A 14,179-nucleotide genomic window follows, 5' to 3' on the forward strand; every position below is an offset into this window, starting at 1 on the left:
AAGAGGAGACAGTTTGTCTGGGTTTAGTACTGGCCATATACAGCCCTAACCTTAGTCCTTAGCCTCCACATTAGCATCCTTTTAGTTTTTTTTTTTTTTCTCTGGAAGTCTGACAAGGATTATGAATTAGCTGCTAATGCCGGCAGTCCGCTCAAAATGACAAATCAAATCCTACCAAATGAATGTAGCAAATGTTATGAATGAGAATGGCCAGTTTAGCATTAATTGAGTGTTAGAGGAAATGTAAAACACTCTTTTCACTGCTATAATGCTAAACGCTTGGTTTTACTCTTTAAGAAAAAGAAAAAAGAAAAGCCATCCCTCACCATATGGCATCCCAGTTGAAGAGTTCATTTGCATGTTGGGTGTCTGGCCCGTCAGTGATTACCTGTCTAAAGAAAAGCCAGTCCCACGCCTTTAGCAGACAGCGCCGTCCCATTTAGGACCATTTGCATCACTGGAACGTGGTATTTTTAGCCCCGGTGTGTAATGTGTGCGTTTGAAGATGACTGAATGAAAAGCAGCGCTCATTTGAAGATGGGACATCAGTCAGTGACATAAGCCTTGTGCCACTAATCTTCAAAGGCGGATGTGTTTGAGCGTGGCCAGGAAGACCAGGAGCTTTCCTTTCCTCTTTGTTTTGAAGTCTTAATTGTTATTTAATTTGTGTCCTGCTTTGTTGTGAAGGCTGTGAAATGATAATTGTGTTGCCTTCTCTCTTCCTGTCTCACTTTGATGTACGTACGTCCCTGGACTCATCAAGAGATTTTCTTTTTTTTTCTTCCCATCGTGTAATTTCATTAATGATTTGCAACGTCGTACGCGAAGACAGGTGAGATAGATCACCTGCGATGAGACTACAAAATAACTAGACGTCCTTTCTGCATCAAATGAGGGTGATTTGTGATTCTCCGGTCCGATCGGGCGTCGGTATAATCTGCGTTCATGTGGTAGTTGATCATATAAGAGCTGAATTATGGAGCCAATTGAAAACACACTACAAAGCCCGTGTTAGTGCAGCCAATCTGACTCTGCCGTGTCCCCGATACTCTGGCTGAAAATGACTCCTCGGGGAGCCGTCGTGGCCTCTGACCTGAAATCCAGAGATGAAGCTACCGATCGATACGCGGATCCTGTGTGTTTTGCTTATCAAACAGGAGGAGAAAGGGGGAAAAAAGCGAAGCACTTGTGGCCTCGGCTCTAGAATACGATCGCTCATTTGCAACAGTTAGTGATGCTCCTGTCGAAGGATCGCCGGAATATAGGCAGTGACACTGACTGGAAAAAGCTGCCTTTTAGAAGAGCCTCTCATAGCGAGATGGCGATGGATGTCCAGGTAATTTGCAGGTAGCTGCCCACCTCAATGTCACATTGTGTCATTTCTCTTAAGTACGGAGCGGGGTCGCGGGGTTAGACTGCTTTTGTTGGGGCCTCTCTGTGTGAGATGGCTCTGATCGTGTCTGTCTGCCGTTTAAACACTTGAAATAAAACACTGTCACTCACCGCCACACCGGTCCTGAGGCCTGAGACATTTCTACTGTCCTGTAAAGTCCTCTTCTAAGCTACACTGTGCAGATGAAGTCCTCAACATGTCCCTTAGAGTTGGTTTTCATTTTTTTCATTTTCCACTCACTCTTTATTTAACTCACTCACAATCAAGTACATGGTATGGAGCACAAACATCAGACAGTATCAGGAATCAAGCGTAGCAAGTAGCAGGGCTATACATGCTTTCCATCTGTGACAACTGGAGGAAAAAAGAAACAGAGATAAAGATAAATAAATAATCAATGTAATAAAATATCACTTAAAGGAAGGACGCTTTTCAGAAAGGCACCTAACTTACAGTATAAATAACTTTTGCTTTATCAGACTGTAGTAACAATTAGTTTAAACATAGATGGGTGACTAACATAATACTTTGGGAGATATTTTTCTCTGAAATGCATTATATTTGTGTTTATGCACTCAAATAAAATATGAAACTTATCACCAAGACAGTTATCACAAAGGTTACAAAACCTCTGACTTCTATGTGCTTTATACTTTCCAATGACTGGCCTTATTCACTCTAAAATTGCAGATGGCCTGTCCAAACTTTGGATTTGGACACAATAGTTATTTTTCTAATTTAAACTCTTGTTGAAGCTCTCTCTATATATATATATACGGTACATACATATATCACATGACGTCATGCTACCAAGTTCACTCTTCCATGTTTGCAAGAACTGATCTTTCAGTCTCTGTTCAACAGTTAGCTTCATCCACAAATTAAAATATGCTTTGGTCAAAATCCCCCAAGGATCAAACATCACAGCTCTTTTCATCCTCTCTAAACAGCCCTGTTCACAACGGCTGCTTTCAGTGTCTGTCCCTTTAAATGCAAATGAACCACTGTTTGCCCCGCCCCTTCTACTGGTACCATCTAGGGGTGGGGTTATGCAAATTTGAATCCTAGTTACATCATTGGAAGACTGCAAATTACAGATTCTTTGGTAAATTCTCACATTTTTGGGGCCGGAAGGCAAGGCAAACACCTAACTACTATATGTTAGAGAACCTTCAAAAAGTGATATTTCCATAATACGTCTCCTTTAATACATTTTTGAGAGAGTCAAAGGTACAACAAACCGCAGTCATCTAAATGGAGACAAATGCAGGAGTTGAATGGAGGGACTGGACGTGTCACTGGGTCAGTAATGTGATTTCCCTTGGTGCAGGGTTCAGCAGTAGAACCTGACCACATTTTGAAGATATACTTTTCACACCTTTGTCATTTTACTGAGCCACAGCAGCCGTCAGATTGTGGTGCTGCAAAGCTTCTAGGAGCAGCCATCTGGGATAGTCCTCCTCATCCCATATTCCTCTTCTTTTATCTCCCCAGTTCCCTCAGGATATCTCCATCCACTGTCTTTGTAGTGAACTCTGAACTCTACAGAGGTTTATACTCTTAGAGAAAGAATACATCCAATTAATATTTTCATCTTTGAACGCGGGGCCTGAACGCTGTGAGCGAGCGGCAGCCCACAGGGGTCGTGGCGATGAATGCCGGCGTGGTCTCAGCTTAGTTTGTTGCACCTGCTCTTTGAAACCTGCTGGTGGCACTCGGCGTAACCCCGGGCAACAAACACCCCAGCTCTTGTTAATAAATAACTGCGAAACAGGCTGAGTATAGAGGAGGGGAGCTTGGGCCTAAGGGTGTTTGTTCAGACTAGATAAATAATTTATCACTCGCCAAACCACACAAATCAGACTGCATTGGTTGTCATCAGGCTGGAACGTAAGCAAGGTTTTCCATGGAAATACGCTGGAGATGAAGAGGAGTATAGGCCACTGTGATCTATAGAGGGGTGAAGGAGGAATGGGAACTCTAAATACACAAGTCTGACGTTAAACATATATTTCTTATATAGTATGGGGGCAGGAGAGAAATGCGGTTTTGCCCCCAGCATGAGAATTTATTGACTTTTCCGTGTTTTTAAAGTGGTATAAACTCTATCTCTGGTCATGTTTGGAATTTGGAATCCAGTGCACATGCTTTAACATTTATGCAGTCAAGGCTGAGTCATGCCAGTATTTCCAAACATCAACATTTTTTTCTGCAAAATCGGTTCATTCCAATGGACTGTAATGGAAAAGTAAATCTATGAATGACATGTACATTTATGCCCACTAACGATAAGCCGTCTTCCCTGTTTTGACCCTGAACGGACTAGAGGCCGAAATGTAGCATGCTATCATAGCTTGTTAGCTTTTGCACCGCCAGTGTTTTCTGTATCTCTTCACTGTCTTGAGTATAAACACACTCCACTTTAGAGCTATTGATTTCAGACAGTTACAGTACGAGACACCAGCTATAGCCTAAAGGCATTCTTTCAATTAACCTGATAACTGTGCAACTTTTTATTTATGTATTCATTTATTTAGATGGGACAGTGCACATTGATGAACATATGTAAATATGCCAGATTGTAGCAAGAATGCTAATTTCCATCCATAGTCCCATTTCCATAAAAACAGTTTAAGACAACACTACAATTGTAATAGAAAAGAAAAACAGAACCAACAATGGGGAAGAGGAAGAAGAGCACTAGAGTAAGGGCAACAATAAAAACAGTGAAAACAAATATAATATACAGGTAAACTAACTTGCTAACTCGCAGTTAGCAAGTTAGCTCCTCCACCTAATGAACAACCCTCAGCAGAAATTGAAAGGGGTTTTGAGAGTTGTTGTGACTACACTTTGTTTACAGGTAAACCAGCGCTTGTAAGTTGTTGTAAGTTGTTAATTCAAATAATCATCAAGCCTCAGTATCACCATATATTCACATTTTCCACAAAGAATCTTCCTGTTCACTATTAAATGTTGCCAATGTGGCTACTGCCATTCATGTCCAGTATGTTTTATATTTTGTATGTATACCTCTTGGTTCCTATTTATTGTACAATTGATCCATTTGCATTTTCCATCCATGGTAATTACTAAACCTGTGTCCAGATTCTACTGTTTCCAGAAATTATAACAATTGATGTTTGCTCTCCAATGCTTTATGCAGAATTTAAAAATTATTGGGACTACTGTAACTATAAATGAATAGTGAAATATGCTGATTATTCAAGCAGATACTTGTTTCATTGACAATCAATTCTATTTTGTATGGTTGTCAATTGATTAATTCATTCTGTATTTAAAAGAGTTGTGTAGCTGTTATACTCCCTTTGGTCAGTGAGAAATGACATAATCAGAAAGCTTTATCTCTAAGTGCTTTTCCCCATCTCCTGTTGCAGAATGGCCATCCAGGTGGACAAGTTTGACTTTGAGAGTCTGCCTCAGCCGGACCAGGAGACGGCCCGCTTCACTAACCCCAAACAGCTGGAGGAGGAGCGACAACACGCCCAGGGCTGCCAGATCAACAGCAAGCTGGGCATCTGTTGGAGCATCATATCCTTCCAGTGGCTACATGTCTGCTAGACAGCAGCCTCCTCTCATCATGCTTAGACAGACAGGAGACAGAGATGTAAAGGTCACGATCATAGTCCGTCCCGAACCGGTCCCAGGTAATAACCTTGGATTGTTTTGAGTGGTTGAACAGATCGAGTCAGGCAGCATTGCACCTAGTCAATGCTGTTTGTTGACATCACTCAGATCAGAGATGCAGGACATCTGGATCCCACATCTGGAGGCCCTCTGGCCAGCAGGGATCCTGTTCGCCTACACTGACAGATGGGAAAGCGTATGGTAGAGCACTTGCCACTCTGACACTGTGAAGTGATGTCTCAGTGTGTGTGTGTGGGTGTGTATTTGTGGCACATACTCACATTAGTATGATAGAAGATTTTCCCATAGGTCCTAGTTTGTGGGCAAGCTCTGCCGTCCATCCCAGGTAATCTCTGACACCACGGTTGTCGGCGTGCTGCTCTGCGTGTTGTGGTTTTCCACAGGGGGAGAACTCATCTGTTCCTTTACACGCTGCTGTCTTCAGGCCTTTCATGTACAACACACTAACTGCCAGGGATCAAAGACGTGTAGGTTTAAAACACTAACACACATGGAGGCTGGCTTAGTATTTGTGCTCTGTGAGGTTGTTAACACACAGTCATGTGTTTTCATACCCACTCTTTTTTTCATATCTCATCTGTTAGTGTGTTGCATGATGTGTTCAAACAATGTCTGTATGTGCGTGTGTGTGTGTTTTAGGAACCAAAATGAGAATATACTAAGGAACTTAGATTACCTTAGAGGTATCATGGTGGCATTCTCACTTAAACTAAAGGCCCCATACTTTACACTTTTACAGTTACATGAGTCTTTATAGACAAGAAGATATATTTGTGTTTTTTTTCAGGGGAAAAAACATTTTTCATCTCATCTCAAGCTTCTCTCTGAATCTTGAGTAAGAGCAGGTCAGTGACTGACTGTCATGATTTCAAGTAAACACCTAAACAAACCTAATCCTGCAAGGTTTGTGTTGGGTTCAGGTGGCATGGATCAGAGAGGTGACATCACAAAGTCACAGGAGTCCTCATGGCTCATTGGAAGGCTCAGTTTCTGAATACATGCTGTCTGCATACGGCTGTGGACTGAGGCTTTTATTCTGTCACAGTGTAAATACAGAACCCAGAACTGATTTACAGTCTAAAAGGACTTGGTCACGTACCTTCATACATTAAAGGGCCTTTAAGTGACTGTAAATAATAGATAAATTACAAGCTTTGTTAGAGGCATGAAGAAACCTCTCGTGTGTTCGTGCAACAAAACAACAAAATGTTGTAAGATATTAAATCCACCTCAAAAAGGAGACGAGCAGAGCTGGCAGAACAGAAAAAAAACAAAAACAAGAGAAAGACTATAGAGCTCTTTGTAGATTCTTTGAAAAGTCGGTTGCATTACTGCACAGGGGGGTCGGGCTCCTCCCCACAGCAATAGAAACAATAGAAAGACTGAACTCCCTAAGCGTATCAAGGCAGTCCTTTTGGGTAAAGTAAAAAAGTTTTAAAAGCCTTTATTACAGTGGCTTTATGACTAAAAACAAGACTAGAACAAGTTTACTGAGCTCAAATGAATGTAGCGGTGCATAGGGGTGGGCATTGCCAAGGACCTCACGATACGATACGCATCACGATACGATATGATATTGTGATTTATTGCGATATTCTACATAGTTCACTGAAAAATGTAAAAGGCATTATGCATCTTAAAATCCGAGTTGTATGTACATCAGATGATAGTGAGAATTCATGGGACAAACTGAGTCAAAACAATGTAATTCAAATGATCCATGCCATTTTATTGTAACTATACAAGCGCAAGTTACAACAACATATTTGCATGAACAACACACTGTCTGAGGCAGCACACCTCGCGGAGCAGAGGTGCGGAAGTTGTACTGGATTTACGTCTGAAACATGATTTATTATTTGAAAAAAATTGATATATCGATATCGTATCGCGATACAAAATATCGCGATATATTGCCATATCGATATTTTTGCCCACCCCTAGCGGTGCAGCAGGCTCGGGGTGGGGGGGGGAGGCAGTGACTCCCTGCGAGGCAGATTAAACCCTGGGCTATCCAAGAGTTGGTTGGTGAGACAGTCAAAAAAGCAAAGTTCCTGCTGTCAGGATTCTGGTAAAGTTCATGAGTTTCATAACATGTTGCTGCTGAAAAGAGAGAGCTACCAGTGGCTGCACATAATAGCCCCCCCCCATCAGCCCCATAACTCATCAGCTGGCAGTTACCGGTGCACACATTTAAAGATTTAAGAAGTGCCTGTCAGACTGTTGGTGAGCATGGTGTGCAATTAATGATGAATCCAATCTCTGAGCCACTGAAGTTGCCGTTATTATTATTTTTTTTTTCCTTTTTTACGAAGGCGTAAACACTCCCATCATTATGTGCATTGTTTTATCTACAAGCAATTTGGCAGCATGTAGGCAGGAATGAAGAAAGAAAATGACAAATAAATGTGCATTCCCAGCAGCGAGTCTGATAGCACCCTGTCTACTGCAGGGAAAGAGGAGAAAAAAAGGCCTGTTTAATCATTTTCATCCTGTTTCCAACACATGTCCTGATAGTAATTTATGAATTTAAACAAGTTTCTTTTAAAGCTGAGCAGCAGGACAGACGAGCAGCTATTATGTCATCGACAGAGAAATGCTGTTGCTGCTCAGGTGGCACCATAACGTGACCTGAAGTGCTGCTGATGTCTTTCATTCTACCTGTATATTTTTTTTGTGCTCGGCCTTTAGTTCCCATCAGTTTTTTAATTGCTCATTACTATTGACATTTGCTGTTAATGGGAAATACTGACCCTATTGCTGTATTTAGATCATTCTATATAGAAACATAATTCCATTAATGATTTTTACTTCCGCCTTTTAATTAGTATATTCAAAATGTAAAAAACCCACAGGCAGAAAACGAGTTACGATTAATCAAGCAGCCACCATTGATTTATCACTTGATTGATTATTTGATGTTTTTCTCTCATCTATATTGTAAAGCTAATATGTTTAAAGCTACATAATATTTCCTTATGGCCATTAATTACTTTTTTTTTTTTTTTTTTTTTTTACCTCATCAGCTTTGAATTCATAAAATCTATCAGTTTAACCTCTAATACCTAACTTATAAAGTTTCAAATGACCATTAAATGTGTGAATAATCTTTTATGGATATGAAAAAAAAAGTTTTCTTTTGAAGCTGAGCAGCACATAGACACATTATTATATTGTTAATATTGTCAACCCTGTGACATAAACCAAATCTGGAAGAAGAAAAAAAATAGTAGAAATGACGTTGCTCTGAATATAAAGTAAAGGTCAAAGTAGAAAATAGAAGCAAGAATGAAACGTTTTCCATATCAGTCTCACAGCCTTGATAAAATGAAGGTTTTCTTCCCCTTCCAAAAGTCATTTGCAAGGGGATAAAACTTCGACTGAGTCAGTTGCCAATGCATTGTCAATGGAGCTACTGTACACCAAAATGATCACATGGTGATACAGACACAAGTCTTGATGCTATCGTTTCTCTGCACAGGAAGACGTTCCTCTGTGTGGAGATAGTGACTCAGTCTGAAAGCATCAGAAAAAGCACAATGTAAATTCTGCTCCAGGCCAGATTTTCCCTTTACAGCATGAGAAACTGCAGAAATAAAAAGATTTGATTACAGCGCGTGTCACACTCAGAGGCGCTTGCTTGGCCTTGAGCAAAGTAACAGTCACTTTAATTTGTAATTTATGCGGCCCCTACAATATTACTGCTGTTGTGTTGATGGTGTGAGTTATAGTGATTCGCTCGTATGAAGGGAAAAGGCTCAGCCGTATTCAGCGAGCGAAGAATGCTCAGTTCATGTCTTCCCCCGGAGGAGGTCATTGCCGGGTTCATGACTCACCCCCTGAACGTAGAGTGTGGAAGTTCATTTGTTTCTCAAAGCTGTTTAAACCAGCGCAAATGTCCATTTCACAGTCCCTTATTATTATAACTCCTCGTAAAGCTGTCATAGGCAGCAGAGAACAGCCACATCACACTTCATCCACTGCGCTGCAAGCCAGACAGAAGAGACTGCATGTTCACCTCGATGTGGATCGTTGTGGACATGGACAGTGGTGTAGTTAAGGGCTTGAAGACTTGTTGCGTTGTTCCCTTCAGATACTGTTAGACCCATTTGTTTCATCTCAGGGTGTATTCACACATGTGGCTCGTTTGCTTTGTTCCGATTCAGGGGCTAAACTGATACAATTGTTGCATTTTTCTTTTCCTGATCACAAGCGGTCCAAACGTGCAAACCAGCTGTTCTCCCATTGGTCAGAAATCTTACCTGGAAGGATGAGGAGGTTACTTAGGAAAATCAACCACCATGGAACATCTCCGGTTGGTTAGTTTTTTGGGGGAAGTTGTTTTGGTTGCTGAGTCGATTACGTTCTCACTTCAGACAAACCACTCCGGGGCTCGAATGGAAGCGAGCTGAGACCAGACCAGACCAGACCAGACCAGACCACCCTGTCTTGGTGATCTCGGCCCACTTGTTTTATCTGTATCTGAGCATGATCGCTGTGTTCACCATCTGACCAAACCAACCGATCTTTGGGGTTAAACGCTCCTTGTTTCGGAACAACTGCTCCAAACGAGCCAGGTCTGAACTTCGGTCAATATTAGGGCTGCAACTAATGACTGTTTTCATAGTAATCTAGTCATCAGTTGTTGAAACAGTTAAATCCCTAATCAGATAATAAATTATACAGTTACTAGAATTTTTTTTTTTGAATTTTTGTAAATATTGTGCAATGTGCATTTGTTAGTCTATTTTACATACAGAGAGTACAGGTTTTGAAAAGGGTTTAAGTTGACTTTATAATGGAGTATGTTAATTTATAGGCTCCTACAGTATTTGTGTGCAGATAAATGTTAAAAATGCAGACTAGAAATCGAGAGAATCGGCAATATCGTAGAATCGCAATTTAAATCAAATCGCCATCCAAAAAATCATAGAAGAATCGAATCGGGAGAAAAGCATATCTTCCCCGCCTTAGTTACTAGCTAGCAAGCTGCCGCCTTTTAAATTTAACTTGAGGTTGTTTTAGTCATGGCAACTAACAACCAAGACAATAAAGATACATCATTCAAAAATATGTATTTTAATTAACGTTGCTGCTGATGCAACAGATAAAGATTGAATTGAGAGTGAAATAATCCAGAACTTTGATGTTTTGAGATGAGTAGATGTTAAATCATCCCCCAGCATTTTCAACACATGTGCAAGTCCCAGAGGAGATTGGTAGAAAGAGAGAGGGATCAAGAAGACCCGTGGTGACCGAACTGACAGTTAAAGCAATTAAATTAATCAGCAACTAATTTTGTCAACAACATTGACGAATCGTTGCACCTCTAATCCATCCCTTACAGAAAAACCACATGTGGTAACATGTTTTACACATCGGCCATGTGTTACCACGTGTTGCCATGTAGAGCACATGTGTAAAACATGTTACCACATGTGGAAAATGGAGTCATATGGGAATTCACAGATAGATAAGATAAGTGCAGATAACATGATTCACATGTGCAAAATTTTTCACATGTGAAGTTCATGTGGTTTTTCTGCAAGGGATGTGTATCGATATGTGAATTTATATGGTCTATGTGTTAATACAGTCATGACATCAAGCAAGTGATGAATAGGAAGTTCTGTGCATCTTTTTGATCTGTTGTTTCAGATCCAGCTGTTGCTCTGTTAGATGACTAATAGACCGTTATTATAGTAATTTGGGGTTGTTTCCTTCATCTGTCACAGTGTGTGACACAGTGTAATGTTACTCAGGAAGACTTCACTACTCACTGCTCTGCCCTTATGCATGATGTCATTGAAATTTAGTGATAGCATATCTATGTTGTAGGAAACGCTCGGTCATGCTGTAGGATGCTATCAGACGTGAAAACTCTTCTTTTCTATGTCCCTCAGTGGTGAAGTCGCCCAGCAGGGTTGCCACGGTTACCGTCTTTGTGAATTGGATCAGTAGATATATTGACCCCCCCCCTGTGACAGGTGCCTGTCAGTTTTTTAAAGCAGACCAGCATGGAGTGTCCAGGATGGGCGTACCGTAGCTGCTGGTTCCAAACCACAACTCCGCCACTGTTTGTTGGAATAAGATTCAGGTGCATGTGGTGACATGTGATTGGCTGTGAGTCACAGTCTGAGTTTGGAGAGGATGCTGCAGCACAGCGGAGGCACTCTCCAGCACAGCATGTTTTGTCTCCCTCTCTCTCTCTCTAAAAGGTTAATAGACACAGGTTGGGTGCTCCGGGCGCCGCTCGTCTCACCCATTATTCCAAATGTCAGCTGTGTAAATGATCAGCGTTGTCCTTATCATCACACATTATCTAGGTAATTGCTCTCTGACAGTCATATTTGTTTTGATGTGGCATTCATACATCAGTGGCCCCCTCCCTGTGATCGCTCCCATGCCGTGGCTATAGTCAGGTTACAGAAACATGCTCACATGCTGCACCTTTGACCCCCAAATGAAGGAGAGACACATTAGGAATGACAGGATGCAGTCAGGTTATGGAGCTTTTTATAATTGTAGTAATCATTTTTCCTCCCATGATGCATCATATGTCCTTTATGTTTGGTTGCGTTGTAATGATCTATTAACACAAACATTTGCAATGGTACTTCTTGCTTAACTTTGTTTTATCATTACTGATTTTTTTTTTTTTTATCTGCAACTCTTTCTGGGAAACTGGATCCCAGCACACCTGCCTATGACAATAAGTCAAGCCAATTTTATTTCTAGAGCACATTTAAAAACAACAGGTGTTGACCAAAGTGCTTTACATATAAGATTAATTCAAACAAACACAGGACCGACACAAAGAGACATTAAAAACAACAAAGTGAGTGGGGATGATGGGATGGGAAGGTCTCATGAGACTCAGAGAGAAGAGATATGTTTTTAGCTGAGTTTTAAAGATGTCTATGGAGGGTGAAGATCTGAGACTGTTCCATAGTTTGGGAGCAGTAACTGAGAAGGCTCTGTCACCTCCTGTTTTTAGTTTTGTAGGTGGGATGAACAGCAATGACTTGTCGGTGGATCTGAGATATGATCTGGTGCTAATCCATGCAGTGCTTTAAAAACAAATACAAGTGTTTTAAAATGAATCCTATATTTAACAGGCAACCAGTGAAGTGTGAGGCCACACTGGCTAGTACAGGAGAGATACAATTTTCTTCTGGTACCAGTGATGAGTCTTGCTGCTACATTTTAGATGAACTGTAAACGGGATAGGGCTGATTGGATGATTCCAGAGTAGAGAGAATTACAATAGTCTAGTCGGGAGGAAATGAAAGCGTGAACCATAGTTTCTAAATCTTTGGCTGACAGAAACAATTTGAGTTTTGCAGTGGATCTAAGAAACTTGTACTGACTACTGAATTGATCCGTTTGTCGAATTTGAATCCAGAATGGAAGATGACACCAAGACAGAAGACCAGGAGCACTGATGGTGGAGGAGGAAGTCTCTGTGAGGCAGAAACTAGAAACAGTTTTATTGTGATGGAGCTGGAGGAAACTTGGAGCACAGGGTTAGAACATTTGCAGTGGTACTTCTTGCTTAACTTTGTTTCATCATTACTAATTTGTTTTGTTTGTTTTTTAATCTGCAGCCCTTTCTGGGAAGCTTGATCCCTATGACAACCAGAAGTGGACGTCTCAGGATTAAACGGTGTTAAGACACAGATCCTAATCACAGGTCCAGGCAGTCGAGTACTAAGATCCTATCAACTATCAAATTTCCTGCGTTTCTTCCTCCGGACAGCCCAGTTTATTAACGCTCTTACAGTTTTACACGGTTCTAATTACTGTACAGTGCAATCCATGTTTTTATTTTCCTTCCCACCTCGACTAACTGCAACTCCCTACACGCCCCATCTCAATCAGAAATCAATCCAACGCCTACAGTTAGCGCTCCACAAAATCTTTTCATATCACTCCGGTCATAGCTTCACCGGATTGATTTTTTTTTTTTAAATTCTGTTAATTACCTTTTTAGAGCAGCCGATGAGTCAGGATGCTGTGTGAGATCATCTGTGCTGGCTTCTCCAAGGTGTGGGTTGAAAAGACAGGGCCTTTGTTGAAATGACTGAATTTTGGAGGAAGGAGATCAGACTCAGGGTCAGTTCTATGGATGTCAAGGGAACTCATATTTGTGTGTTTGTTATTACAGCAGGTTTATTATTATTATTATTATGTCATGTCTTTATGATTTTATTCACATTTCACTTTGGTTTTTTATGCTATGTATTTGACTGGAACATTCTTCCACCTCTATCTGCTGTTGTTGTAAGTAAAATATTCTATGTGTGTCAATAGCAGTGTGTCTCTCAAAATGCCTAAAAAAAAGAAAAGTTTTTCTCCTTAACCCGTCCCACCCGTCCCTGCGTCGCCATGGAGAGGCCAGCGTGGAGGGAGTCCTGAACCAGCTGGTCCTGGAGCACCTGCAGCTGGCTCCTCTGCAGTGGGGTGAGTCCTTATCTGTGTGTGTGTGTGGATATGCATGTGCCATTATATGTTGCGATGACACACTTTGCACTCACCCCCACAACAATGAGTGAAAGTTTGACAACTAGTTAACAGGAAATCGTCGACACAATGTGGAGCAAATGGAAAAGTTTCCATCCACTTACCGTGACTGTTGTTATGTAGATTTCTATGTCATCTTCCATCTTTTGGAAAAGCAGATCTGCTTATTAACGCTTCCCGCCAATATATCTGTCTGCAGGTTTGTCTGGGCAGGTTAACACAGCAATCTCCTTTTTACCTGTCAGTTAGAGCAGAAACCTTCCACAACGGGTCTCAAGCCATGTTTTTTATTTGCATTCATAATGGGCTACATGCTATTTTAGTCAAGTGCAGACAGCAGCCTGGGAAACGTGTGAATCGCCGGGGGAGCGCGCCAAAATTTTTGTAGGAGCCCTTCCCCGGCCGCACCATCTGTGATCATCCTCCAAAATCACTTTTGATTTACTTGGGGTGTTTGTTTTCTCAGACTCGCGGCCTCTCTCTCTGGGCACTGCCAGCATTTTGATTAGTCAGCTGGGGCTGTCCTTGCCTTTTTTCTTTTTTCTTTTTTTTTGCGAAGAGAAAGCAATCTGCAAAATGATGTGACAGAGCAGA

At 41.2% G+C, this 14,179-nt stretch overlaps 1 protein-coding gene across 2 annotated transcripts in view; it reads left to right on the forward strand.

Moving 5' to 3' along the window:
- The window catches only part of trappc9 (trafficking protein particle complex subunit 9), a 319,927-nt gene that overhangs the window by 194,733 nt on the left and 111,015 nt on the right, over positions 1–14,179 (forward strand). For both annotated transcript variants that reach the window (XM_083981671.1, XM_083981672.1), the window contains 2 exons: positions 4,792–4,944; positions 13,434–13,525. In XM_083981671.1, coding sequence (XP_083837797.1) covers positions 4,792–4,944; positions 13,434–13,525 — 245 coding nt within the window. The remainder of the gene's footprint in view (positions 1–4,791; positions 4,945–13,433; positions 13,526–14,179) is intronic.

This window comes from Trachurus trachurus, assembly GCF_905171665.1.
Source record: "Trachurus trachurus genome assembly, chromosome: 11".
NCBI classification, from domain to species: domain Eukaryota; kingdom Metazoa; phylum Chordata; class Actinopteri; order Carangiformes; family Carangidae; genus Trachurus; species Trachurus trachurus.